The 27,258-nt window shown below is 54.1% G+C and overlaps 1 protein-coding gene across 1 annotated transcript; it reads left to right on the top strand.

Moving 5' to 3' along the window:
- Window positions 1-27,258, top strand: LOC109305620 (SWI/SNF-related matrix-associated actin-dependent regulator of chromatin subfamily D member 3-like). Its single transcript, XM_019528619.1, has 4 exons — window positions 1-1,507; window positions 11,294-11,517; window positions 14,296-14,338; window positions 26,970-27,258. Exons 1-4 carry the CDS (start codon window positions 1,430-1,432, stop codon window positions 27,063-27,065), a joined length of 441 nt encoding a protein of 146 aa, XP_019384164.1. The 5' UTR covers window positions 1-1,429; the 3' UTR covers window positions 27,066-27,258.

Here is a 27,258-nt window from a genome sequence, read left to right as displayed (position 1 = left end):
GTTGAGCTGCCTGGTCCCCATGCCTCCGGGTGGGAGCTACGGCGCGGCTCACTTCCAGCTCATTCAGTGTCTCCTACACGTGGTTCTGGCTGCAGCAGTTGGGTCAGCGACCGCAAGAGATCAGGTCACTTCCCGGCTCCTTAACAGGAATTGTGAGCAGGAGGGAAGGATAAACCCTCCTGTAACCTGGCAACGTCTCTCTTGCTGTGGCAGCAAACCCTGGCAGGCTGCGGGCGCATGCGGAGCTGTCAGCAAGCAGATTGCTGCCCCAGGCCATGGCTGCGGTGATGGAGGAGCCAGTGCAGCTGAGCGCAGAATGGCGGCCACTCCCAGAGCCCAGCAGCACCCGCGACTTTCCCGCCGGCCCGGGCGCTGGGAGCAGGCGAAGGCTGTGAAACCCATCTATCTCCCTGTTCTTCTGCTGCCCCATCCCTCCTTTCTCCCCCTCCCTGGGTGTGGTGGGGCATGCTGTGTCCCTGGGGACAACGTGCTTTGTCGTGCACGTGAGGCTTTGTTGCACACTGCTGGCTGCTCACACGGGGCAGCATGTACAGCGTTAATGATTTATCTGTGTCCATCCATCCATCACGGGGGTCTGTGGCAGGGCTGGGACAGTGGGCCGCGAGCATCTCGAGGGCAGAGCGCCTAGCCGGGGTGGCGATCGGGATGCAGGCAGGCGGGGAAGCCAGCTACACATTGTGTCCTGCCGTCGCCATGCTGCGCTGACTCCTTGGCGCGCGCTCCCCCTCTGCCTGCCTCCCTCTCACTCTTTCCTTCCCCTGGCTTGCACGCTGCCCTTCCTTTCCCCGGATTTCTGTCTCCTGCTGGTACTGTGTTTGTCCGGAGGGGCTTGTTCTTAGCCTTCTGTGCTGGAAATCCTGCCAGTGAATGTTTCTGTGCTGCCTGCCACGTCCCTGGGGAGAAGGCCTGGGAATGCAGTGCTGGAGGAGACCAAGACCACTATTGTTCCCCACGGCTGCTGAGTGCTTTCTCTAGCTGGCAGAGCCTCCCTGCGAGCTGCTCCATGTCCTTGCCGGAGCTCTCCCTGCACCCCAGGGCCCAGGATCCTGTGGCGCTGGAGAGGAGAGGCTGCAGTGCTGCTGGTGGAAGGCTCAGACGTGTTTTCAGTTTGCCTCCTGCTTATCTCTGCTGTTTGGACAGAGAGGTTTAAAAGGCTGGATTTTCTGTCCCTGCAGAGTAAACACACAGACCCGGGCAGCACAAACTATTTCTGGCTTATCAGTTGAGGAATGCAGCAGCTGAGGATTAGCGGGAGTGGGCCGTCAGGAAGGCCCTGAAGGGGCCCCCTCCCCACTCCGCTCTATTAGAAGTGTGAGAGCCCAGCAGGACTCAGAGGGGAGAGTTGGAGAAAAAGGCAGAAAAGGGAAAGAAAGAGGCAGAGGGAGAGGAGAGAGGCTGAGCCGACCCGATGGCCACGGATGAAGTTGCTGGCGGGGCTCGCAAAGCCACGAAAAGCAAACTTTTTGAGTTTCTGGTCCACGGGGTGGTGAGTCGGGAAAGTTAGAGAGCTGGCTGGTGCTGAACAGAGGGATGAGCGAGCCAGGCGCCAGGGCTGGGCTGGGAGCAGCCCCGCCGTGTGCCCTGGGTGCTGGCTGGCGGTCCACGCCGCGTGGCAGGAGCAGGGGATGGGCCCAGCTCCGCGGGCAGGCGTTTGGGTGAGGTGTGCAGCGGTTGCTGCTTCTGACGCTGCGGGAATGGGGGGGGCGGGTTTGTTTCCAGACCGGTTCCGGGGCAGGGGCCAGAGCGGATCCGACCCCCGCGGTCTCTCAGGGCGCCTGGTTCTGCAGTTCAACTCCTGCTGCATGCAGGGATGCTGGGAAAGCCCTGTGCTGCGGGGCGCGGGACTTGTCTGTGGACTTGGCTCTCGTGTGTCCCCTGGCTACCTAACAGGTGACTTCCAGGGGCTCCGGGAGACTAGCTCTGCACTCGTTGCTGGGGAGTCTCAAGGTGCCATACTTCAGGCGCCCTCAACATCCTTGTAGCCTTCCTGTGGCCATTGGAGGCCTCCTGACATTCAAGGGATTGCCATTCGTGAGGACATGCCTTCCTCTGCCTTGTGCTTGTTGGGATCTGTGTCCCTCCGGGGCTCCCAGCAGCGATGGAGAGGAATTGTAGCTTGTGACATTGGGGTTTCTTAAGGAGACTTCAGTGTAACAGAAGGCGCAGTGCTAGGGAGTCTGAGGAGCGCGAAGGCTGAGTGGCTGTCAGATTGCGCGCACTTTCTCTTGAGGAGCTGGGATCTGCTTGCAGTGGCACCCTCTTCCAAGCCGTCGCTGAGGGCTCTGCGTTAGAGTCCAGCAGCCCACGCTGCTGCCCCTTTGGTGGCCTGGTGTTTGCCCTCAGTTTGCTTACCTGGAGCGTGACGTCTTTGACAAACCCTCGAGATGGGGAGATCCGGACCTGCCGGCCTAGGGCAGTGTGAGCAGCCTGCCGCTTATATGAGAATGGCAACCTAGTGACCATGGCACTGGGGACCTGCAGGATTAGCAACTGGCAAATGAGCACTGGTTGTGAGCACTCCCCTTGGTCATACAGCCTGTGTCTGGGGGCAGGCCGGCCTGTGGGGTAACATGCCTGCCGACGGTCAGGCCTGTGCAGCAGACCGTGAATGGGGGGCGACCTGATGGTAGAGGTGAATGCATGGGGCAGTCTGCTGGCTGGCACATGCGGATGGCCGGTGGGGGAGTGCAGCGCGGGGCAGGCATGTGAGGCGGCTTGGGAGTCAGGAGCATGTGGGTGGCCTTTTAAAGGGTCAAGTGTTCTCTTGGCAATGACAGGCCAACGCACTCCCTTTAGTACCGGGGAGAATGGCTGAAATGGTGGTGAAGGGACCCCCTCTCATCTGTGGGTGGGCGAGGGGTGCCAGAGACAGTCACAGATTCATAGACATTAGGGTTGGAAGGGACCTCAACAGATCATTGAGTCCGAGCCCCTGCCTAGGCAGGAAAGAGTGCTTGGGTCAGATGAGTCAGGCTGGAGTCAGGCTTTCTGATGCAGAATTGGGCCTCTCCAGCACTGGAGCTGCCTGAGAATGTTGACAGTAGTGGATGACCAAAAATTGGCTTCCGCTGTGTGCTTGGACTTCCAAAGAGCCTTTGCTGTAGTTTGTCACTGTGCAGGCGGCGTTGGAGAATGGCTGCCTCGTCTGCGCTGGGATTGCAGGCTTCAGCATCCTCCATGCATGTGGCTGCAGTCAGGCAGATGTCTGGCGTGGAGGTTGCGGGTGTTGGTGTGGCACAGCTCTCCTCAGAGCAGCCCACTCTGCTCCTTAGCAGGCCCCACAGCCCTGCCCCAGCAGCTTCTCCTCCCACTCCCCTGGCAGTGGAGCCCTGGCATTATGTTGTGTGTTTACTCGTGCACCTGCTGCACTGACCCTGTTCTACTCATTTAGTTCCTTCACCTCCATTCTTGCCTCCTTCCTCGTCCCTCTCCAGCCGAGTCTGCTCCACCAGAAGGGGAATCACTCCTGACCTCACCTGTCTCGCCAGCTTGCGCTCCTTCTCCGCCCTGGGCCCTGTGCTCCTTCATCTCCGCCTCCAAAACAACTGAAGGAGCCGTCACAGCTGCTGCCTGCACTCTCATTTCTCTAGCCACTCGGCCTCAGGCTGCAATGGGTCATGCGGTTTCCGTGTAAAAGCAAAGGCAGCGGCAGAGTCTCTGATAGTGTCCATGAGGCTGTAGCTCTTGATATGGGGGCAGAAGTGCTTGAGGTGATTTCTGATGGGTTTCCTGTCGGGGAGGGGGGGGAAGCACCAGTGTCCTCAGCGGTGTTGTTGCCAATGGTGGAAAGGATTTTGGAGAGGAGACTCTTGCCACATTTCCTGGGGACTGAGACTGGACTTCCCAAATCCCTGCAGGCGCAGACTTTGTCACCAGCTCTCGCGTTATCGTTCTGGGCTCTGCCCCCTCTCCTCCACCTCTGGTCCTGACCCTCTCTTTGCTCTACCCCAGTGATCCTCAGCTGGGCGATACAAGACCCTATCAAGGGTAATGCGCATTATGAATACTGTTAGGTATCCAGACACTTGCACATGATTCATAAGATAAACCCAGAGATTTCAGACAGGAATCCCCAGCATCACAAACATTCAGACCTGCTGTGGTCCCTCTGGCTTTCTTGTCACAGAAGAATTGCTCTTATTTTTCCATGGTCGAGAAATGAGTGAAAGTGAAGAGATGGCATTTTCTGAGGGGGCCTGGAGCCTCACAAGGCGTGTCTTGAGTCTGGAAAGGTTGAGATCCTCTGCGTTATCCAGACAGGCTTCAAGATCTTGCCCGTCACGAGACCAATGCTGTAGCCTCATTCTCCTTAACTCCATGATGACCATTGCTGCTGACAACTACACCTTCCTGAAATTGCTTTCTTGGCACTCCTGTCCTTTTATGGTCCCTGCCTACCTCAAGCCTCCTTTAACAGGTCCTCCTCAGCCTGTCTTGGTGGACACCTCTGAAGGCCCTATCTCTGGCCTGTCCTTTTCCCCCTCTCTGCACCCTGTTTACAGTGCTCTGATCCAAAACCCTGCCATTAACCATCTTTATGCTGATATACCAATCTGCTGATCAGCTTTCTCCCTTCCTTTAACCAGTAGCACATCCTCACTTGCCTTTTCTGGCATCTCTTCTGGGTGTCCAGCCATCAAGTGAAGCTCAGCTTGGACAAAACAGAAGTATTAATCTCCTACAAGCCATCACCTTTCTACCTGGTGCTGCCCTGGCCTGTCGCATGGACCTCTTCTTTGGTCTCTTTCCTTTGACACGTGTATAACTGGGCCATATCGACAGCTTGCCCTTTCATCTTGCACGTTCTGCATCTATGATTCAGTGCTGTCACCGTGGCTCTCCTCCCCCTTTGTAGCATGGGTGCCATTGAGCTCTCCTTCTGTTCATGGAGATCGCTGCTGCCAGGTTCATTGACTTGGCCCCTTGTTCTGGCTCTTCAACCCCCTGCTGCTGCCCTGTCACTGCCCCCCCTTCTCCTTTCAAAGGGAGTCTGACCTTGGTGTGTTAGGCCTTTCTCCTCCTCCCTGGTCAGGTCTGATGTCTTACTACAGCAGCCATGACATCAGCTCAGCCCGATGACTGTTCTCGGGTAATTTCAAGCTCCCCCCTGCGGCCTCTCTGCTGCTGGGAAAAATGTCCCTCTTGGCAGTGATGGAATCAGCCTTGTCCTCTTTTACATCTCCCCTAAAACTGACTTCTGTCATGATTTCTACTAATTGCAACTATCTGCACTGGGGCTGCTAACTTGTACAATTGTACCCATCCTTCAGCCAGTCTTCTTGACCAGCCTATTTACCTGCTTGTTCACTCTCTCTCCTCACCTTGGGCTGTGTGTGGTTGGGGCAGGGGCTGCATTTGGTGATTGGCAGTTATCACAGCAAGCCCCATTCCCAGAGCCAGGGTCCTTGCACCTTACCACAGTAATGATAAATAAGTGAAATAGGGATAAGCCCTCAACTTTCCCCGTGGCTGGAGGCTGTGCCTGAGATCTGGTTCCACGCGGATCCACAAAGCATCTGGGTTTGAATCAGTGATCTGGAAAAGAGGGTGAGCACCGCGTTTTCATGTGCAAATTTTGCTATGAAACTCCTTGTACATCGCTGGGTTTTAAATGAGCTGAAACCATTCACAAAAAAGGCCTGGACGTCATTGTGGGCTGCTCAACACACGGCAGCAACCAAGAAAGCAAATACAATGTTCATGTGCATGAGAAATGGGGCAGGGAATAATACAGCAGGCAGTGTGATCGGAAGTGGCAGCGTGTCCTCACCAAGACATTGTGCTTGGAACCGACAGGGTGGGGGCGCCGCGCTGGGCAGGTGGGTTTATGTGGGGAATCCTGTTGAGGAGACAAGATGAACGGTAACTTGTCACAGAGATGGTTAATCGGGTGCCTCTTTCTGTGTCTCAGTAATAGCAGAGGGCACGCTCCATGAAACTAGAAGGCAGCCTGGTCAAAACAGGTAAAAGCCATGGTTTTCTCCAGCACACCATAAACCTGTGGAACTTGCTGCCATAAGAAATAGCAGAGACCCAAAGATAAATGGGCTTCATGTATATTGGACAATGGTGTGAGTAGAAGTGATGCTCAGTAGGGCTTTATGAGGGATGTAATCCCCTCCCTGTGTTGGATGTGAACCTACCTCAGCCTCGCAGGGGGTGGAGAGATGCTTTCAGCAGTTCCCTGCCCCTCCTGCAGGACTTCTCCCAGCTTCTGGGAGGCCTTTTGTCCAGACCATTGCCAGAGATGGTGCGTTTGGCTTCTGATTCAAGTGTCTGTGGAGCGTACCTTACTTGGCTTCAGAGCTGGCTCGCTGATGGAGCACAGCAAGTAGTGAACCAGCATTGAAGGGTGTTCCTAGGAGGGAGTCAGCAGAAACAGACGTGAGGCCCCTGCAGCTCAGCTATGTCATGCAGTGGATAAGGCCCTGGAAACTTAGTCAAGAGACCTGGGCTCTGTTCCCAGCTCTGTCATACAGTTCCTGGGGTACCCTGGGCAGGCCGCATCCTTTATCTGCACTCCAGTTCCCTGTCTGTAAAACAGGGATAACGATACTGGCCTTGTATAAGGTAGGAAGTGCTAGGTAGATATCATGATCACCATTGCTGCTGCTGTCATCAGTGATACAGAAACGAGAAGAAAATTGCCGCTGGTAACATTTTTGGATGACATGAAAATGGCAGAGTAGCAAATAAGAATAAGGGCAGGACAGTCGCCCAGTGCAAACTGGATCTTGGGAAAGTCAGGCTGGAAGGGACCTTACAAGGCTGCATCTAGTTCAGGCTCTGGCTCAAACCATCCCTGACTAAACCATCCTGGCCACATGTCTGTCCATTCTGCCTTGAAAACTCCCATGGATGGAGATCCAACAACTTCTCTAGGAAGCCTGCTCCAACGCTTGACCACCGTCAGATTGTTCCTCCTCATCTCCAACCCCAACTTCCTCTGCTGCAGCTTGAGACCTTTGTTTCTAGCCCTGTCTCATGTAGCCACAGAGGAAAGCCCATCGCCATCCTTTCTGTAATTGCCCTTCAGGTATTTAAAGACTGTTACCAAATTCCCCCTCGATCTTGTAACTAAATGAGCCTAGCTCTATCAGCCTTTAATTGTGTGGTCAGCTGGGCCTGTTCACACACAATCCAGCCACTTTTAATACAGCTAGTGCACTAGGAACCGAGAGTGCAGTCCTCTGAGTGAGTGAGATTTGAGGCATGGAGCATGGTGTCTCCCAGTGAGAAGAGCAGTGAACTTTGTTTGACTTGTCCAACAGGAAATCAAGAGGTGACTTAATTGCACCATAATGTCTCCAGAAAGGAAATATGAGGGCCAAAATGAGTCTCTGTCATTTGTTTCTGTTGTCACACCTGGGAGGTCCTACTCTTGGCCACATTGCTCTGGGCATGGTATGTGTGCAGAGAACAGAAGGCTAGTCCTTGCCCCAGAGAGCTTACAATCTCCCTATAAGATGAGAGCAAATGGATGGACAGACAGATGAGGGCACACAAAGAAATGACATGACAGCCAGCAGTGGTCAATGTGAGATGGGGTAGTTACTTGCAGCCTGGCTGTTGTCAAGTTTTTGGGGCTGAGAGTGTTTGGGAAGGATCTGAAGTGGAAAATGGAGATTTTGGGGTGTTTCTGGAAGGTTTTTATGAGGCATGAGGGGCAGCAGTGATAAGGAGAAGACTCAAAAGTGCCAGTTTGCGAGGAAGGCGAGCCAGTGGCAGAGGCTAAGCATCATGGGCTGACTGGTGGCTGGGGTCGACTTCCTGGTGCTGCGTGAGCACTGCCAGATAGGGGAGGGATCAGCCGTCAATAGTAGGGAAAGGTGCAACAAGAACCAGTGGCTGGAAGCTAGGCCATTCCCAGTTCAAACTAGGTGCAGGTTTTTGCAGTGGGAACGATCTGCCGAAGCAGGCCAGTCTGGGCAAGCGGGGATTCTCCATCTTACCATCTTCAAACCAGCTTGGATGCTGTTCTGGGAGATGCTGTAGTTAAGCACCAGGATTGGGGTTCAGCACCGGAAAAAACAAGTGAAATGTAAGGGCCTGTGATGTACAGTGGGTCAGACCAAAGGTCTGGTGCTACCTTCTGGACCACTTGGCTGCAGCCAAGGCTGGGGATTTTGAATGCTCCCGCTGGGACTTGAAAGGAAGGTTCCTGTCTAGAGTGTCTTGCCCCTCTGCTCAGGATCAGACCGATGCCATTATTTGGGGTCAGGAAGGGATTTTCCCCTGGTCAGATTGGTACGGACTGGGGTGGGGGTGGGGTGTTGCCTTCCTCTGTAGCGCGAACATAGTATCAGCCTGGGATTTCTGGAATGTATATTGACAACCTGGTATAGAAGCTGGATGTTGGCCACCGCGGTCCCCCTGCGTTCACTGCGGCAGGTTAGGGTGTGATGTCTGGTGCTGTGCCAGGGGTGACTGTAATTGTGCTAAGAGGAAAGACAGAGACTGTTTGGACAGGGCTGATCCTTTCTCAGGCAGGGGCTGGACTAGATGTGACCTCTGGAGCTCCCTGCCAGCCCTGCAGCTCTAGGATTCTGTGACTCCGATTCCAGCCTTCGGCTCCAGGAACGAAATGGAGAACTGGGCCAGGTGGTCTGAGCTTATGCTACCACATGCATCTGTGCTCCTGCTCCCCCCCAACACGCCGCTGGCCTGCATGGCAAGAAAACTGCCCCATCCTGAGCGGTGCCGAGTTGGGGGCCGATCTCAGGGGGGGCATGTGCCCCCCGTGCCTCCCTACCAGTTGCCTGTGCCTAGAAGCCTCCATCAAGGTTTGGGTCCCCATTGTGCACATACTCTCAGAAGAAAGTGGGTCACTGCCTCAGAGAGGTTGCAGTCAAGGTTTGGGCTTCAGATGTGAGCTGTGCCGGGTCTGGCGAACGAGGGTGGTTAGATAGCGACGCACAGTGTGCAGCCGTGGGTGGAGTCTGCAGCAAATGCCACAGCTGTGGGATCATGGAATACTTGGACCCCGGTGACGGGGCATGGGAAAGCGCTGGGAAGGGGAGTGCGGGAGCACTCGCTGCTGAGCTGGGCAGCAGGCAAGGCCCGCCGGAGCTGGAGCCGGAGCATGGACCCTGACTTGGCAGCTCCACTAGAAACTTGATGACATTGCAGTGATAGCTGTCCAGGGGGAAGGGTTTGCCTGCAGATCCCTTCCCCTTGCTTGTCACAGCCCTGATTCCAGCCTCTCCGGGGGGAGGGGGAGACTCACAGTCAGGCCCCTCTCACCCAAAGCAGGGTTCCCTCGTGTTCACTCTTGTTTTACCCTTCCCTCCCTCCGGCCTGCTGCTGCCCACGATACGCGGCACGTGTCTCTGCAGCTCGCGGTAGCTGCTGTGCGCCTGGCCCTGCCCTGGGCACTGCTGCCCTTTGGGGCGGCCGTGGCACTGCCTGCAGCCCGGCCTTGCCCAGACGCGATGGGCGCTCAGAGTGCAGAGGGGAACGGGTGCATGGGGGAATCCCAGGAAGGGCCCGGCCCTTCCCTCTTTGTGGGCTGCGGAGCCTGGTCACCCTTGTGCCAGTCGTGGAGGGGTCTGGGCGCCCTGGAGGGGCAGTCTTGCCAGGTCCGAGGACTGCGCAGACAGGAAAGACCCAGGCCTGGGAGCAGGAGGGCAAAGCACGGGGGAAGTGGGGCACGAGAAGAGGTAGAGCATGGGCCGTGGGTACCAGGGACTTGCCCTTTTTCCAGCGCAGCTGTTTTCTGCTTGCTGGTGTGATGCCCCCTCAGCACGGCCGGAGAGGGGGCAGCTCCCAGGCCTTCAAAGGGGTAAAGCTGGTCAGCAGCAGGGTCGGCCACTGCCCCAGGCCCTCTGGTCACGCAGCGGCGCAGACGGTGCCCCCTGCCAGGTAGCATCCCAGGGTGGGTGTGGGACAGCTGAGGCGGCAGCGGGGCTGCTGGTCTTGGCTGGAAGGTGGCCATGGCTGGTGGATTGACAGGTGACAGGAGACCGGACTTGGGGCCTTCTTGCGAAGGGTTTTTTGAGCCACTTGCTGCTTGCAACTGGACTGTGGCCAGGCCTGGGCTGGGGGAGGAGTGGGGAAGGAGCCGGCGTGTCCGGACAGCTGTCAGCACCGCCTCGGTGGCTGTGCCGCAGGGACGAGCTGGGACAGCTGAAGATATTTCTGGCCCTGTTCCGTGGCCTCCGTGCTGCTGGTTTGTCCCCTCTTTGCCCCCCCTTGGCTGCCGTCTCCTCCACCTGCTATCAGCAGTTAATGGCCTTCTGCAGTGGACCCTCCTCCACATCACAGTTGCCCGTTGTGGCTTCCACCCCTCCCCCCCGGGGTCCATCCACCCCTCCAGCGCTGCCAGCCCCAGGGCAGGGGCTGGACCGCAGGCCTGGCAGTCCCTTCTGGCCCTGCGCCTGTGACTGCGACCAGCACTGCCCTTGGCCTCGTGAGGAGGCTGGTTAGCTTGGGGCAGTTGCTGCCTGGCCGGGCCACAGAGCTGGGTCATGTGGCTGGTTTGCTGATGTCAACCCCTGCCCAGTGGCTGTGGCTGGTGCAGGGGCTCTGTTATCTAGTCCATAGCTCAGGGGAAATGAGGATAAAATGCCCTAACTCAAGTATATCATGTGGAGGTGCCCACTGCGCTCCTCTCTGTGCCCCGTGGTGCATTGTAAAGGCTGGGTTGCTTCATGGGTTGTGGTCATTCCCAAGGACAATTAGCATCTTGCTGCCAGGACCAACTGTATCCTGGATCCGGTTCTGCATCGAGCTGATTGTTGGACTGGTCCTCTGCCATGGGACTGCTGGATGCTGAGGGGCATGCTGCCCAGCCCTTGGGGTCCTCTGCTCTCAGAAGAGGCCTAGTGCCATGGACTCCCTCTTGCTGTTTCATGCTGTCATGCTGACCCCTGGCAGCTGCTCAGGGCGAGCGCTTTGCCCTTCTCCCCGCATTTTACCCTTGGCTACAGGCTTGGCCACAGCTGGGCCAGCCATGGCTCCTGTGCCTTTTGTGGTCAGCCCCGGCACTGTGTGCTGCAGTAGCAAGGCCTAGACTGTCACTCTCACTCATGCTCTTGGTGTCTTCCCAGCACCAGCCTCTCCTGCACCGTCACCCGCCCACCCTACTGTTGGGGTCATCTCTGAGGACCAGGGAGTGCCAGGACCGAGGGTCCATGGCTGGGCAGAAAGGCCAAAACTTGGGACCTCGCCAGTCCTGGCGTTGGGATATGGGCTCACTGCACCCCAGCACCACTGCTGCTGCAGTAGCAGCAACTCACCTAGCATTTCTCTCTGTTTTGCTCTCCCTCTGCAGCGTCCTGGGATGCCATCGGGTGCTCGAATGCCCCATCAAGGGGCACCAATGGGTCCCCCAGGCCCTGCCTACGTGGGAAGCCCCTCAGTGCGCCCCGGGATGCCCCAGGCCGTGATGGAGCCAACACGGAAGCGCACGGCGCCGCAGCAGGTGCAGCAGCAGCAGGTGCAGCAGCAAGTGCAGCAGCAGCAGCAGCAGCAGGCAACCCAGAGCCGCACCAGGAGGTGAGCACTGGGGAGGGGGCCGGAGAATCAGGCTCCTGCCTGGGCAAGCGGCGGGCAAAGATACGGAGCAGACATGTCCGTTCTCCCTTGATGGGAGCAGGGGCCGTGCAGACCGTGTTCAGCAGATGTTGCCCTGTCTTTTGGTCTTGAATTGTCTGAGCAAAGCCTTGAGTTGTGTGGGACCAAGGTGTTGGGGGCCATAAGCCTGCTTGGCCTGGGTGCAGGGCCAGGTCTTTCCCAGCCACAGACTGTTCCCTGACTTTGCTTTCAACTTTGTTTTCACACTGCACCTTGATTGGTCACTTGACTGGCTGATTGGCCTAGTAATGTTTCTGCTCCTGACTGGCTCCCTGCATTTGCTTATGAGCAAGAGGGGAGTAAACTGAGGAGATTTCAGCCTGGTCACATGAATATTCATGCCAGGATCCTTAAGGCAAAATACATATGCATGAGGATTCATGAGGCTTTCACTTTTCACAATTGTTCTCACAAATTAAATCATTGGTGGAATCCTCAGAAAATTATTGGAGCTGTGGGAGTAATTTCTGGTTTTCCTTGTCTTTTCTGGTAGAAGTTACCCATCTTTAACCTCATGCCCAACCCAGTTCATAAGAGTTTACATGCTGTTGTACACTGCAGCATAGTCTGTTACAGCAGCATTATAATTCTGCTCAGCAGACCCTTCATTTGCAAATTGTTGGGCTGGTTTCTCCAGGCTGGGTTTGCAAACAGTAACTGCTTGGGGCTTGCTCCCCTGGAGCACCTACACATCTGGAGCATAAGCACTGCGTGTGCTTCCCAGCTCAAACAGTGCATTGAGGGTACAGCACATCTGGGTACAGGTTGTAACTGCTTCCCTGGAGCTCCTTTAGGTCCAAGTTGGATGCACTGGAGCAGCTAGTGAACTTCCAGTGTGTCTCAGCACATCTGGACATCAGGGCACATCCAGAAAGGGCACCAGTGCTATGTGTGTGCGAGTGTGCTCCAAGCAAATGCTGTGGGAGGGTGTGTGGGCTTGGCATGGCTGCGTGTCAGATGGCTGTGCCTGGTGCTAGCCCATGAGCATCCCCTCCACTTCCCCCTCTTCCCCCCACTCTGTCCCAATTGCTGCACGCACTGGTATCCAGGGGCATTGACCTGTTCTCAGGGCTTTACCCTCTGGGAATTCGCTTGTCCCCGGAGAGCTGGCTGGCCCAGCTGCAGCAGGAAGCACCTTTTCAGATCCACCTGGTGCTTCTGGTGTCCAGCCCTGTGTTGATCCCTTTGCAGGGAGTGCACCCGACCCCCTGCGGCCGTGCCTGGGGGTACCAGCAGCCACCTCACTCGCCCCACTTCCTCCACGTGTCTCCTCTCCCTGGAGCTGTTGCCTGTGTTACTCTGAGGAGTCCCTGCCCCTCTTGGGAAGCTGCTCTGCATCTGGCTAGGCCTAGGGGCCCATAGCACCCTTTTTCTGGCAGGGTCTGGGTAGGGAATAAGGGTCTCTGCATTGGCAGGCATGATACAGGCAGAGATGGTAAATTCCAGGTGTCTAGTGGGCTGTGGCAAGACGGGGGAGCTGTAGTACATGCCCCAATTTCCTCTAGGCTGGGACTTAGCCTGTTCCTTGCCTTTGCCTTCTCCCTCTTAATCGTGTTTCCTGTGGATGGCTCTGCGTCCTCGCACCTCTGCTCCCTCTCTGCCTGCCAACTGGCACCAAGCCTCCTGTCATGAAATGGCCCAGCTTTACCATTCCCCTGCTTCCTCAGGTCCCTGCCCTGCCCACATGGCACACGTGTATGTGCGCGCGCGCGCACACAACTGCCCTGGACCAGACCCTAGCAGGGCTGGGAGAGTGGAGGTAGCAGTAGTTCCCTCCACACACAAATGTAGCCTCCGGCCTAGGTTCACGTGAAGCTGCTGTGTGAGACCTGGTTATAACTGGGAGACGGTAGGAGGGAAAGGGGTGTACGCACATCACTAGTGAGTGTGAAAATGGGCTGAAACGGGGCCCTTTAGAAAGAGACATAAGGGGCCTTTGGAGAGAGTGAGAGGGGGGCAGGAATGCTGCAGGCCCCTCCCCACAGCAAAAGACTTTGGGCACCAGCTGTGTCATGCTTCAAGGATGATGCCTGGCCTGGGTTCCTGGAACAGCACCATGCCTTGTGCACAGATATGTGCAGACAGGGGAGTGTATGCCTGGACACCCTTGCATGGAGATGCATACTTGTGGATAGAGTGCACCCCCCTTCTGTGTATACACACGCACGCGCACACACACCCCATCGTCAGTCACAGGTGTGCATCCACCCATGTGCTGATTGTCAGATACAATATGCACCCACACATGCACTCACGTGGAAGTGCATAAACATGGAGACATGTAAAGCTGCTCAAGCATGTTCATGGTCAATCCACAGACACTCATGAAGCGCCGTGTGTGTGCACACACACCTGCACACGCACATGCACACGTGGCTGCCCGCACCCCCCTGCCCGTATAGAAGGCATGTGCTTGTGCAGACGCACACGCAGTGCCGCTCCACACAGCAGAAGGCCACTGGTCTAGGAACTCACAGGCTTCGTTCCTCAGAGCCTACAGGCAGCCTGGGTCTGCTCTGGGCCGTCCCCCGGCCATGGGGAGTGGGGGTCCCAGGTATGGGGCATGGGTGAGACCCTTTTGCCAATGCCTGCACAGCTGTGCACCAGCATGTGGAGATGTCAGGATAATTTAGCAGGTGGCCTCGTTACTCCTAGATCTGTCACCATGGTAACGTGTTTTTTTCTTTAAAAAATGTACAGTGCCAAGAGGAGGAAGATGGCTGACAAAATTCTCCCTCAGAGGGTGAGTCGCTTTCATTTCCTATTCCCTTCACAGTCAGTTCAGCACCTTTGTTTAATCCGATGGATTTTAACAAATACTTTCGCTTTTTGTTTAAAAAAATCTAATTAAGAAGTGAGCAGCCTGCTGGGGGCAGGTCTAGAGAGCGAAGCTGGGGCTGGGGCTGGGCTGGGCTGGGCTGGGAGTGTGAGCACAAGCACGCCGCGGCCGGCCTGCCCACCCCTCGTGCTCGGGGCTCCATGCTGGTACTGTGCTGGCAGGTGGGGCTGGCCCCGGGGCGTCTCCGGGCACTGGGGCTCCCTGGGCTCCGAAGGGGGTTGAATCCCTGTTTCTGAGTACAGTCTGGAGCCGGCGCAGAGTTCAGCACCTGCCTGGGAAGGCTCCTCAGCACGTCACAATGGCCAGCCTTGCAGCCGATGCCTGGGCTCCAGCCGCGTTCTCTGGGAAGCGCCCTGGATTAGTTGCTGCCTGCACCACGCGGGGCTCAAAGGGTCCGGATTGTCCAGGGAATGATTAACTCTTACATCCCCGGGGACAAGTGCAGCTGCCTCTTCTCTGTGGGGCCTGCAGTGCACATAGGTGCATCGAATCTGCCTGAGCTCCTTCCCACTGCTTATCCCTCCCACTTCCTTCGGCAGGCCCCTGGACTCCTCCCTCTGCAGAGCCACCAGGCAGACCCTGTGTCCAATGCCTTGAGCTGCAGCCCCCTGTGCTCTCTGGGGCAGAGACCTGGCATTACATCTGTCCTGATCTCCCTTGGCCAACAGCCACCTGATCCCCAAAGACAGTCCCTCCTCTAGCTTCATGCAAACTTTTGCTACTGTCGTGCACTCAGTGCCAGGCTTCTTGCTCCCGAGTCAGTGCTCCTGCCCATTGTGGCCCAGCCCCTCTGCCCACCGCCAGCACCACTCCCAGGCCACCTCCCAGCACCGAGGCCTGCCTTTGCTCCTGCATAGAGACAGGTCCCATGAGGATCCCCCATTCCTGACATCTGTACCCTTCACCTCTGCTGCTACCCCGCCTCTGCAGGAGGAGCTGAGCTCTCCATGGGGACACATCCAGTTCCCAAGTGCTGCCACCTTAGGGGTCAGACTGTAATTAAGCCCAGGGCTATTGTGGTGGCCACGGCCCCCTAGTCCTCTGCCTGAGCTGCATCCCTTCTCTACAGTCTCCTCTCCCGTGACCAGATTTTGGGCTCCCTGTTCTTTCAGTTCCTCCAGGAGCCCCACCCGTCTCTGGGGAGATGCTTCTGCACCCTGAGGTGAATGCAGTTCCTATGTCCATTAAGACATTATTTTCTCCCTTGTGAATGGAAAGCTGCTCCAGGTGGTCCAGACTTGGCCGGCCATGTGAGGTTATATCTCGTGTGTTAAGTCATTGGTATTGCAGTGACCTCTATGGCCCCATCTCCATGACAGAGCATTGCCTGCACAGCGGCATTGACACTGGCACCGGCAGGAGTTGCAATGTAAAGAAGGCTCCTCCAGCTTTCAGAGTCCTTATGGCCACACTGGGTAGACTAGCTTAACTGTAGTGATAGAAACACCAAAAACGTGTTTCTCCACAAGTCTGCATTAGTACAGCTGAGCTGGGGATGGCAGTGATGGGTCTTGGTCACATGTTTTAGCATAATCACAGCTGAACACTTTCCCAGAGCCTGTCTCTTCTCACTCTCCCTCCTTTCAGAGCTTGGTGAATAGCTTAAATGTTGCCTCTTCTGTCAAGGGGGAATCTCTCACCATCAATACTCAGAGCTTGCGTGGCTTGAGGAAAGCTTCTGAGCCCCTTGAGAGCCTTCCTGTCCATCTGTGCCCTGGGGGGATGTGCCCCTTCCCAACTGTGTGACTGCAGCAGGGACAGGCAGTTTGCAGCCTTCTTCCTCGTGCTTTCTGGGAACTGGGATTACAGTCACCCCTGAAAACCAGCTGTGTTTTGTGTAAGAGAAGGGATGAAGCAATGATCACAGGGGGTTGGGTGGTCCTCAGTGCTAGGCCCAGGCTACAGCAGTGGCCGTGGTGCAGGGACCAAAGTAGGGGCAAGTATGTGAAGCAGTTGCAGCCAGCTGGACACAGAGGGGCTCTGATGCAGCCAGTCGCTCCTGTAACTTTCTGCGGCTGTTTGCTGGGAGCTAGCACAGGTGCTGCTGTTGCTCACGGCGTGGCTTGTGTCAGGCCTCATTCTACATGGGTATAATTGTCTGCAGGCAGCCCTGCCCACTAGCTGTGGGACCCCGGGATCTCCTTCTCAAAATCTGGCTCTAGGTCGGGCAGCCCTGCCCACCGGCTGTGGGAAACATGGGCATGGGCCCAGAGAGGGCCTGAGTCACTGACTCCAGGGTATCCTGAGCCCCACGTTGAACTGTCGTGTTAACAGACAGATCAAATTGTTCATCGCCTTGAAGCTTGCTCAGGTCCTTTCCCCAGCTGCTCCCCTGAACCTGACTGCATGTGCATGTGCAAACCTGCTTTCCTGCTCAAATCTGCTCATGGCTTGTGCCTGCTGGTGTCATCCTTGTGCTTTCATAGCTCCTTTGTGCTGTGAACTCACTTAGTGTTTCTGAACGGGGGTTCCAGCCCCACTTGGCCTATGCAGCCTTCCCCTCTGCCGAATAAACCCAGCTCCCTGCTTCTCATCCATGTGACAGGATTCTTAACCTGGGACCCCTCCTTCACTGCACCTGCTCCCTTTGAATGCCTTTCATGAACAGGGCAAGGGGGGGACCAGAGATGTGCTGAAGATGAGTCTTGCCCCCGCCAGCATCCAGGTTTCCCTGTTTCTGTTGGACCCGTTGCACGTGAGGGTTGCCTCAGCCTCTCCTTACAGCTGTGTGACACTGGCGGTTCATAGTTGCCCTGCGATTCACTGACTCTTGCCACCTCTCTTCAGTTGCTGAGTTGAGGCCCAAAGCGCAGGTTTTTGTCCTGTTGAATTTCATCTTATTCTCACCACTCTGGGTCTTGCAGTTGCCTGGCCCCTCCCCTGTGCTAGGCCAGCCCTCTTAGGGCTCTGTGATGCTTCCTGGCACATTTCATCGGTGGCTTCTGAGTTTTGTGTCAACATCATTATGGAAAATGCTACATTGAACAGGCCCCAAGACTGAGCCTTGAACAACTCCTCCTGCCAACCGTATGCTCCCTGTCTGAGCATGACTTGCTGTTGTCTCCCCTTGAGCATGTTCCACACCTTCCCCACAGCTCTTTGCTAATCCTCGGCATCCCTGTGGTCGCTAATAGTGCCTCGCAGGGCGCTGTATCCAGTGCTGTCCTGAACTGCAGGTTGATTCGACCTACTGCCTGCCTCTTCCCCAGCAATGCAGTCCAGGCAATGGATGCAAACAAGTTAGGCACATGCAAGCAACTCGCAGCATTCTTGGGCTTGAGGCTGAGCGGGGAGTACTAGCTCCATCCAGTCCCCCTCCCCACCTTCGTTCCAGGGAGCCTCTCTCCTGTCCCCACCTCTGCCCCCTCCCCCTTGCCTGCTTCTGGTCCAGAAAGGTCTATGACTTCCTCCTCCCTACTTTGCTGCTCTCAATATTTCCTCTCCCACCACTGCTGCTTCCAGCTGCTCCCTCCCCTCTCGCTGCTGCTCAGGTCCTGGTTCTGCATCTGCTTCTCCATCAGGTACTTTGTGCCCATCTCTGGCAACCTGGGCTTCCCCCAGATGGCTCCCTGCTGCTTGTCCCCTGCTTGGAGTTGTTCCATATGTTCACCACTCCCCTGAGCTGATCCCAGCCACGCCAAGCTCTCTGCTCTCTGTGTCGCATCCATCCTCCTCTGACCATCGCCACATCCCTTTCGGGATTGTCCTCTCTTCTCATTGTCGCTACTTGCCATCTCCACCAGCTCCCCCAACTCCTTCTGGAATGCCTCACCCATTGGGACTGATGACACTTTTCTGTTCTCTTCCTCCCCATCCTCTTCTTTCCTCTTCCTGTGCAGAGTCCAGTTATTGACATCTCCAGCCAACCCTCGCCATCCTTCTTGGTTGCTTTGCCCCATTCTTGTACCCCTAGGTCTGACCTGGAGAGCACAGCAATCAGGGCTCGAGGTTGCGCTCAGTCCATCCCTGTCGCAGCCACCCCAGACAGAAAGCTGCTTAACTGGTACGTGCATCTTCCCAGTGCTGCTCCATTCCCCGGCCGAGCAACTTCTTCCCCCTCCAGGCTAATCGTTGCACTGTGCAACAACGCCAAGATCTTCCTGCTTGCTTCTGTGGCAGACTCATGCCTTGCGTTGTCCTGCCAAGTCCATGCTCTCCCTGTTCCAGCCATCCTACTTCTCTGCATGACAGACAGGCATGAGGAGCCTGCAAATCCTGCATTGCTCCATGTCTGTAAATTGAGCCTGAGATCTTCTTCTCAAAGTCTGGCTCTAGGTTGGGCAGATGGGACCAACGTGGATGGGGGTCGTCAGATATAGTCCTGGGGGGGTCAGGCTGGAGGTCAGCAAGAAGCATGCTGGTCTTGGTGGGTCCTCCTCTTCCCATCATGCTCTTCTCCATTACAGACTGCTCCTTGTGCTCTGCTTCCTGCCCCTCCAACCGCCCCTGCCACCCCTCCTTGTCCCATCTCTCGGCCTCCTCCACTCCACGCTTACCTCTCTGTCTGCAGACTCCTCCCTCCCACCCATTAGTCTTACTGAGATTTCCGACGGCCTCTTCCTGGCCGAGCTCCTGGGCTTTGCTGGTTGTCCCTGCCTCTTTGTGCTCCATGTGTTGGGGTTTTTAAGCCTCTCCCAGAAGTGCTGGGTGCTGCAGCCCAGGCTAGGGATGGGGACTGGGCTAAGCCAATGCCCCTGCTGGGACCAACCCCACAGGGTCCTGGCTACAGGGTCTTGCCCTTGGACTCAGGCTCAGCCCAATGCTGTGCTGGGGATAGACTGGTCCAGACTGGGGAGGTTTTGCCTTCCTCTGCAGCAAAGGCATGGCTTCTGCTTGGGGCTCTCCAGTGTATATTAAAAACCTGTTGTAGAAGCTTAGTTTATAGTTTTATAGTTTGTAGGGTCATAAGGGACCTGAGCAGATCATCAAGTCCAACCCCCTGCCATGGCAGGAAAGAGTACTGGGGTCAAATGACTGGGAATTGGCTGCCACAGTTCCCCTGCTTTACCTGTGGCAGTTTAGGGTGTGCGGTCTCATGCCAGGGCTGACTGTGTCGTTTTGCCAAGAGGTCGGACAGTGCATTTGTCTGGGCTGGTTTGGTCAGAGCTGATCCTACCTCAGGCAGGGGCTGGACTAGATGCAACCTCTGGAGCTCCCTTCCAGCCTTGCTTGTCTATGATTCTCTGACTACCAGATGCCTTCACTTCTGCCGCTGCCATGCAGCCCAGCTCCCAGGCCAGCTGCCTGCCTTGGACCATTCCTCCAGCGTCCATCCAGCGGCCCTTCCCCCTTCTGCTGGGCATTCACTGGGCTTCTGGCTCATGCTCTTTCTGGGCAACCCGGTCCACAGCCTGGTTTCACTGCTTCCTCCTCTTATAGGAGCTACTGCCTGGCAATGATTTGGCAGGGATGAGAAGCATTTGCTGTTGCTCACTGGCTCTGAATGCCACATTTACTTTCCTGTTTGTTGCAGTCTCCCACAGCCCAGCCTGCTCCTTGGCTGAGCTGCCCGTTGGACTGGCAGCTGTATGGGTCATGGCCTGCTGCTATCATGTTTGCGCTGTGCCTGGCACAATGGGCCGCGCCTGGTTTCTCAGGGCACTGCAGTGTAAACTTGCAGCCACGTCAATCACCAACAATACATATGTGAAAAAACAATAGCAGCACCTCCAGAGAGCCAGTGTGCTGATGGCTGTGCCAGTGTCACCTGTGTGCCCAGCAACTTGACCCAAGAAGCCAGAGACTCTTCTGAACACACAAGGTGACCTCAGCTGAGAGCGTCTGCAGTCAGGCCTTGGCGGCAGGCACTTGTGTTTCAGTCTGTCCAGCAAGCCTGGAAAGCTGCTCTGTATCCGGCCAGCAGAAGTGCTGCTGCTCTCACGCTTGTTCACATCTTGCCGGACCCCATCACATCTGCTGGACTCCAGGGTGGTCCCATGATCACCTGTGGCACAGCTGTGTTTAGCTGCTCCTGTTGGGTTTGGAGGTTCTGAATGATGCTGCTGCCTGCTCCTCACAGATCGCATGGTTTGGTGCTGATGATCTTATGTCCTGTGGCTCTCCAGGATGTGGCAGAGAGATGGTGTGACCTGCCCATGCGCTCTCAGTGAATCAGACCAATGTCAGGCCAGGTTTCTTGACTCCCTGCTTTGAGCATGTTGCCTTTCCAGCACAAGCAGCAGTTAAATCCAGATGGGACAAGAAAGTTGGAACTGCCTGTATTGCTGCCTGCAGATACTTTGCTATTAAGTGGGCTCAAGGTGCTGGGCTTCTGGTGAGCCAGAGTGCACATGCCACAGGGCGGCTTGGCCTGGAGTCTGGGCCATCAGGCAGGATCCAGGGCTCCTGGGTCACCCTCATCCACTCTTCTGTCAAGAGTCTGGGCATGTCCTAGTGCTTGCGACCAGCCCTGCCACACAGACATGGTCAGGAGCCTGCTGCTGCCTGCTTAAGACATTAATCATAAGCAGCTCTGAATTTAATAGGTGCCGTGATCCTGGATCTGGTGTTCTGAGGATAGCTGAGTGCGACTGGACTCCATGTAGCTGAGTGGTCCCCTTGCCGCAAGCAGTGGAGACGAGCACAAGCGCTGCAGGCAGGGTTGCTGGGTAGAGGCGTTTCTGGGCCGCGAGGGTGAGACAGGGTGACCCCGTGTACAGCGTTGGGTGCATTGGCAGAATGATGGGGCAGCTGCATGTGCAGCTCCTTCAGGGTGCCAGGCACAAGGCCCTGCCTCCTGTGTGGGGACCCCCGAATGCTACAACGACTGAATCGGGCAGCGCCGCGGGCACAGTGCTCCCCTCCCTTCCACTGGCTGCTGCTGGCATGTTGTGTGTGGAGGCCTTCAGCTTGGCCACTGCCACTCGGAGTGTCAATCAGGCCTGGTGTCAGTAATTCAGTGGTTGATGAGAAGTCTGGTTTCGAGTCCTGTGGCTCCTGTAGTACAAAACCAGGGGCTTCTGAAGGAGCATATGCAGCGTGTGAAACATCCTGGGTGGGTCCATTGGGGCCCAGGGGCAAAGAGCACATTCTTCACCTGGAAGGAACTGCTCTCATTAGAATGGCAGGATCCTGGAGTTGGACAGGACCTCAGGGCCATCCAGTGTGGTACCTGGTTCACTCTGGAGATGTTGATCCCATTGGGTTTGGGCACCAATCGCCCCTGCCAAGCTAATTGGCTCTGGGATCCTCAGTGGTATCTGGTCCTTCTGGAGCAGGTGCTAGAGATCCTTAGCCTGGGTCTGCCTGGTTCCTTTATGCTTTTGGTGCCAGAAGCCCAGGAGGACTCGGGGTTTGGATCTAGATCTCAAAAGTCCCATGAACCCATGGCCCCTCAAGGGAAGAGGCAGAGGAGAAGAGCTCCCAGCTCCAGTTGCCGCCTTTCTCATGCTCTGCAGACAGCTGGGGCCATACATCCTGTCCTGAGTGGGTTGCCAAGAGCCTTGCTAGGTATGAGGGGCCTTGCTAGCAAGGACATGCTTGGCCCCTGATGCCTCAGCAGTAGCCGTGCTTGGTGCCTTAGCTTACACAAGACATCTGGAGTCTGTGACAGACCCACCTGGCCCCTGTTTCTAAGCCCTCCTGGATGCTGCGGGCTGGAATGGAATTATTTCCATGACATGAGATGTGCCCCTACAGCAGGGCTCTGTTCTGCTTCCCACAGGGGAGACTGAGATGAAACATCCTTCCTCCAGATCCCAAGAATGGAAGTGTTACCTGTGCAGTACCAGGGAAAAGAGCTCTCTTGCTCCCCAGAGCTTCCTTGTGCTCAAAGATGGAAATATCCTGCATCCCTGCTGAGCCAGTACGCCCCGTGATCGCATCTGTCCAGTGATCTGGCAGTCAGAGAAAGTGGTGTGGGTGTAGCATAAGGACTTTGGGAGCTCCACAATGCATCTTGTGGTCGCAGGACTTGTCCAGTCTCTTGATTTACCACTCGCAGCCCCCCTCCTACCCCTCTCCTTTTTCTCCTCTGTCGCAGAAAAAACAGCTCTGATTGGAATCAGGATCCCAAAGTCAGGCAGGACTTTGAAGGCCATTGTGCAGGGGTAGGAGGTGCTGTTCCTGTTAGATGTGTGTGCAAATTGTATCCAGAGAGGAGTTTTTCTCTGTGTTCTCTCTGTCTCTTCAAGAGCCTTCCCACAGTGCTTGGGGACAGCAGCTTCTCACCAGAGGTATCAAGGATTTAGGCTTAACTATTTGTTAAGGATTAGCATGCAAGGGCATGTGCTAATGTGCACAGCTTACTCTCCCATAAACCTGCTCTCTGTTTCAGTGATCTCTGAGGTCTGTGATCAGCTGGAGCAGTTGGCTTATACACTGTTCAGGTGTCTTTCCTCTATTTGCAAATCTAGGCACATTTCAAGGGATTGAAAATGCAATGAATCCCATCAAATATAATTTTACTTCATATTTCTGGAGGCTGTGATGTTGCCCAGTTCCCTCCATCTGCCAGACCTCAGATCAAACCTTGGCATGCTTGAACACTTGGCACTGATCTTTTCCAGACACCTTCCATGCTGCTGTGTGGCCTCTGGAGATGCCAAGCTCTCATGAGGGCTGCGTGTTCTCAGAAAACGGGTGCAAACTGTCTCTGTTCACCATTCCCTCCCCAGCAAATGTGACTGTTAATACTTCAGATGTGGGTTGAAGTCTAGGAACACCTCTGTATTCGAGGTCTGTGGAAACCCAGGAAGACTAGAGTACCTATAAAGCTATTTGGGGTGAGACCAATTGGATCAATTCTTTGTACCTTCTACAGGACTGAGTTGTATCAAAATTAAATCCGTGCTAATAGTCAGGTTGGTGGCAGACAGTACCAAGAGGAAATACGCTTTCAGTAGTCAAGATGCAGCACTCTCATGGATGGTAAGTCCAAAGGCAATTGGATTGGTTGGGGGGCACCCTTCTTCCATGTGTTGCCAGTGATGAAGCATCACCAGGGAAGAACAACACATTGGCAGGTGCAACGATTGTGACCTCTGAAAGCTAAGACAGCGCCTACAGCTTTCCACAAGTGGTAAAAAGACAAGGCCAGACCTTTGAGTAGTAAGAGAAGAGTCAATGCTCAATGAGTGTCTGGTCTTGTGTTGAGCAAGGGCCCTGCCAGATGCCTTTCTGCTGGGCGGGAGCAAGCGTTCCACCAGGCCTTTTTTCCAGTGCCGCAGATCCAAATTCAGAATGATAGCAAAGGGCAGAGCTCATAACGTATTAATAGCTCCCACCTGGGCTCAGGTCTTCCTGTCACTGACATTGGAGCCTCTGGTTTGTCTGCCAGTGCCCTGAAACCCCTTGTCACAATGCCAGGGGTGACTCCTCCCTTCTGATCTGAGCTGTGAGACAACTTGGGTGGTTGCAGTTTGAACTCGAATGACAATGGGTTGTTTTTGAGAGATCCATTGAGTTCTGCCTGGAAACTAAAAGCCTTTGGAGTAGATGAGATGGCCTGCCTGGGCTGCTGGGAAAAGCATTTAATTTTAGAGTGCAACAGTCCCTGGCATTATGGACCATGTGGTTCTGAGTCTGAAACTCTTTCAAGTGTTTTTTATGCAACTCATGTTGCTGTAGTATATGGAGGCCCCTGTCAGGGGCCGGGGCCTCATTGTGCTGGGCATGAAACACCCCCAGAACCAAATCTTCATCCCAGGAAGTGTTCAAGAGCAGGTTGGACAGATGCTTGGCTGGGATGGCTTAGCTAGGGACAATCTTGCCCTCACTGGACTAGATGATCTCATGAGCTCGCTTCCAGCCCAATTGTGCTATGATCCTATGAAGTCCTTGTGCCTGCCTCAAAGAGTTTACAGTCTACGCATAAAATCAGGGACAGCAGTTGAAGGGGGCAGCACAAGGAAACCATGAGACTGGACTGGCCAGCTTGATGGGCTGTTGTCCTGGCTCACCAGCAGCCTAACACATGTTGCCCTGTTTTGTGGTCTACGTGGTAAAAAAGGGTCTAAGGGAAGTGTCTGATGGTCCTGTGCAAGGGAGGTCAGCCCAGCAGCTCTGTTAAAGCAGCTTGTCGTCCTTCTTGTCCAAGATCTCCAAGGTTTTGCACAATCAGTAACGCAAAGGCATCTGCATTGTCACCTGTCGGCAAGGTTCACTCATCTTGAAACTTAGATGGTGTCCATAGGCATGTGGAATAGCTTCAGGAGATCCCTGAGCAAGGGCACGTAGTCCAGCTGTTTGCAGATAGATCTGTGCTACCTTTGCGATGAGCCCGGGACTGCTGCTTGGAAGCTCACTGTGTCCACTCACTCCTGCTCAAAGCCCAGAAAATAGGATATTGCCCCCAAGTTAGCATGGCCCAGGGTGTGCAGCAAGAAACATGCCTGAGGCAGGGAGTTGGAGAGTGCCTCTGGGCTCATGCTCACAGCTGTGCTAAACCTGTGATGCTGCCTGATTTCTTGGCTTGCTGAGGAGGCTGCGCAGACATGACCCGTAGAGGCTGTGGCAGCATCATTGAATTAAAAACCTCCATGCCTCTATGGTTCATTGTGGGTCCCCTCTTTCAAAAAGGAAACAGCAGAAATAGATGGGTTTAGAGATGCATGGAAGTTAAAGAAGAATGTAAAAACTCTATGGTTCTACAGATCTTCTTATGCCAGGTTTTAGCAGGTGAATACAATACTACAACTAAGCCCTAAAATCCTGCTCGAGATTTCCTTTTGAACCTATTTACATGTTACATAAAGGATTCTGAGGTATTTATCAATTTTTTTGGTTATAAACTCAGGAAATAAACAGTTTCTTCTCAGCCTGTCCAAATGGTTTAGCTAGTAGACTCAGACTTGTTGTATAGTCTGGCAGGCATTTCAGTTCCCGGGGGTTTTAGAACACATCCTACCATGTATACCAAGGGAATAGATACCACAGAATAATGTAGAACTGGTTTCACTGAGCTCCTGCAGCCTGTCTGAGAGGTAATTTTGTCCCCCAGTTAATTAAGGCTGATACACTGAGATCTGTCATGTGCTTCTTCTGCTCAGTGTTGTTCTCTGGGCTGAGCAGAAGAGCTGCTGTACTGGATTGGACCAAGGGGCCATTATACTCCAACATTTTATCGCTAACAGGATCACTACTGGTTCCATGAGGGGGAGAGTTGAGAAATACTCCCCAGTCCCAGGCGTTCGAGGTTGGTAGGAGGTAGGCCCTGCTGGGATTAGGGCGGTATACAGGCCTTCCACAGCCCCTAGGCTTTTTTGTTTTGCTTTTTTGCCTTTGGACTTTACTACCACAGCTTTGGATAATGAGAACTTCTATATACAAGTATAGTTCTTTTTTTCAGCTCTTGATTTCTGATATGTTGCGACTGTGAATTACATGGATCAATTGTGCGTTGTATGAAAAGTATTTACTTGTATCAGTTTTAAATTTGCTGCCTGCAATTTCATTGAATGTCTCATTCTTCTAGTATCATTAGAAAGATCCAGAATTTTCTTCCCCTTGTCTTCCTGATAGAATTTATTATTTGTATACCTTTATCACACCTCCTCTTATTTGCTCATCTCAAAACAGCATAATGTGTAATTTATTCATATTGAAGTTTTTACATTCTTCTTTAACTTCTATGCATCTCTAAACCCATCTATTTCTGCTGTTTCCTTTTTGAAAGAGGGGACCCACAATGAACACAGTTTCCCAGGCGAGAACAAACCACTTATTCATGCAGTGGCACTAGAATATTTTCAGTGGTATTCTCTATTATTAAATTATAATGCCGAAAAGGAACGTGATGATAGTGTAGTATCTTTTAGAAAAATATCTGATCTTGATTAAAAAAAAGATCAGGGATGGAGAATTAACTATGACCCTTGGTAAGCTGTTTCAATGGCTAATTACTTCACTGCTAAATCATATCCTATTTCTTGTTTGACACTGTGTGGCTTCAACTTACAGGCATTGATTGGATCTTGTTATCCTTTTGATTGATTGAAGAGCCTATTATCAACATTGTTTTCCCTGCGCAGGTACCTATAGGCATACAGTTTCCTCTTAACCTACTCTTTGATATGATGCATAGATCAAGCTCCTGTGTGTTGCTTATTGTAAGACATGCTTTGTTGCCCATTAATCAGTCTTGTGGCCCTTTTCTGAATCTTCTCCAATTCATCAACTTCTTTGTTGGGTTGTGGACACCAGAAATGGACGCCGTATTCCAGTAGTGGCCACGCCGGTGCCAAACACAGAGGCAGTAATTACCTCTCAGCCCCAGAGTCAGATGTTTATATAGCCAAAAGAATTGCACTGTCCCTTCTCCATGTAGCTCGTTGTCTGCTGTCACCTTCATGTTCTGTTCACAGTTGGTACTGAAGGGTCCCTCATCCCTGAGGTGTACCCTGTGTTCCTTGTTCCTCAATGTCTGACTTGACTTTGGCCATACTACTATAACGCTCATGCTGTTTACTTGTTCCCAGTTTACCTGCAATCCAAACTTCTCCACACCAGTGACCTGTGTTCTTTGCTGTTTTATCACTCTTCCTATCTTTGCATCATCTGCAGACTTTATCTATAAAGATCTTCTGTTTTATTCCAGGGCATAGATCAAAATGCTAAATTGTGTAGAGCCAAAGCCAGTCCCATCTGTAAGCATCCTAGCATTTTGTCTGTTTGCTGCTGCATGTTGAGTTGATTCATTGAGCAGCTTCATTGATTTGTCAGTAAGTATTGCCTTGCATTTGTCAATATTGAATTCAGTCTACTACCCAGTTGCCCATTCACCAGACTCTGTTAGATCTCTGAAGTTCCTCACCAACTTCCCCAGTTTTGACTGACCTAATAACTTTAAGCCATCTGCATATTTATCCACCAATGCTCCAGTTCCT

The sequence above is a fragment of the Crocodylus porosus genome, unplaced genomic scaffold (genome assembly GCF_001723895.1).
Source record: "Crocodylus porosus isolate Cpor-Errol unplaced genomic scaffold, CroPor_comp1, whole genome shotgun sequence".
In the NCBI taxonomy this organism is placed as follows: Eukaryota; Metazoa; Chordata; order Crocodylia; family Crocodylidae; genus Crocodylus; species Crocodylus porosus.
This window is presented reverse-complemented; position numbering and strand designations above follow the sequence as displayed.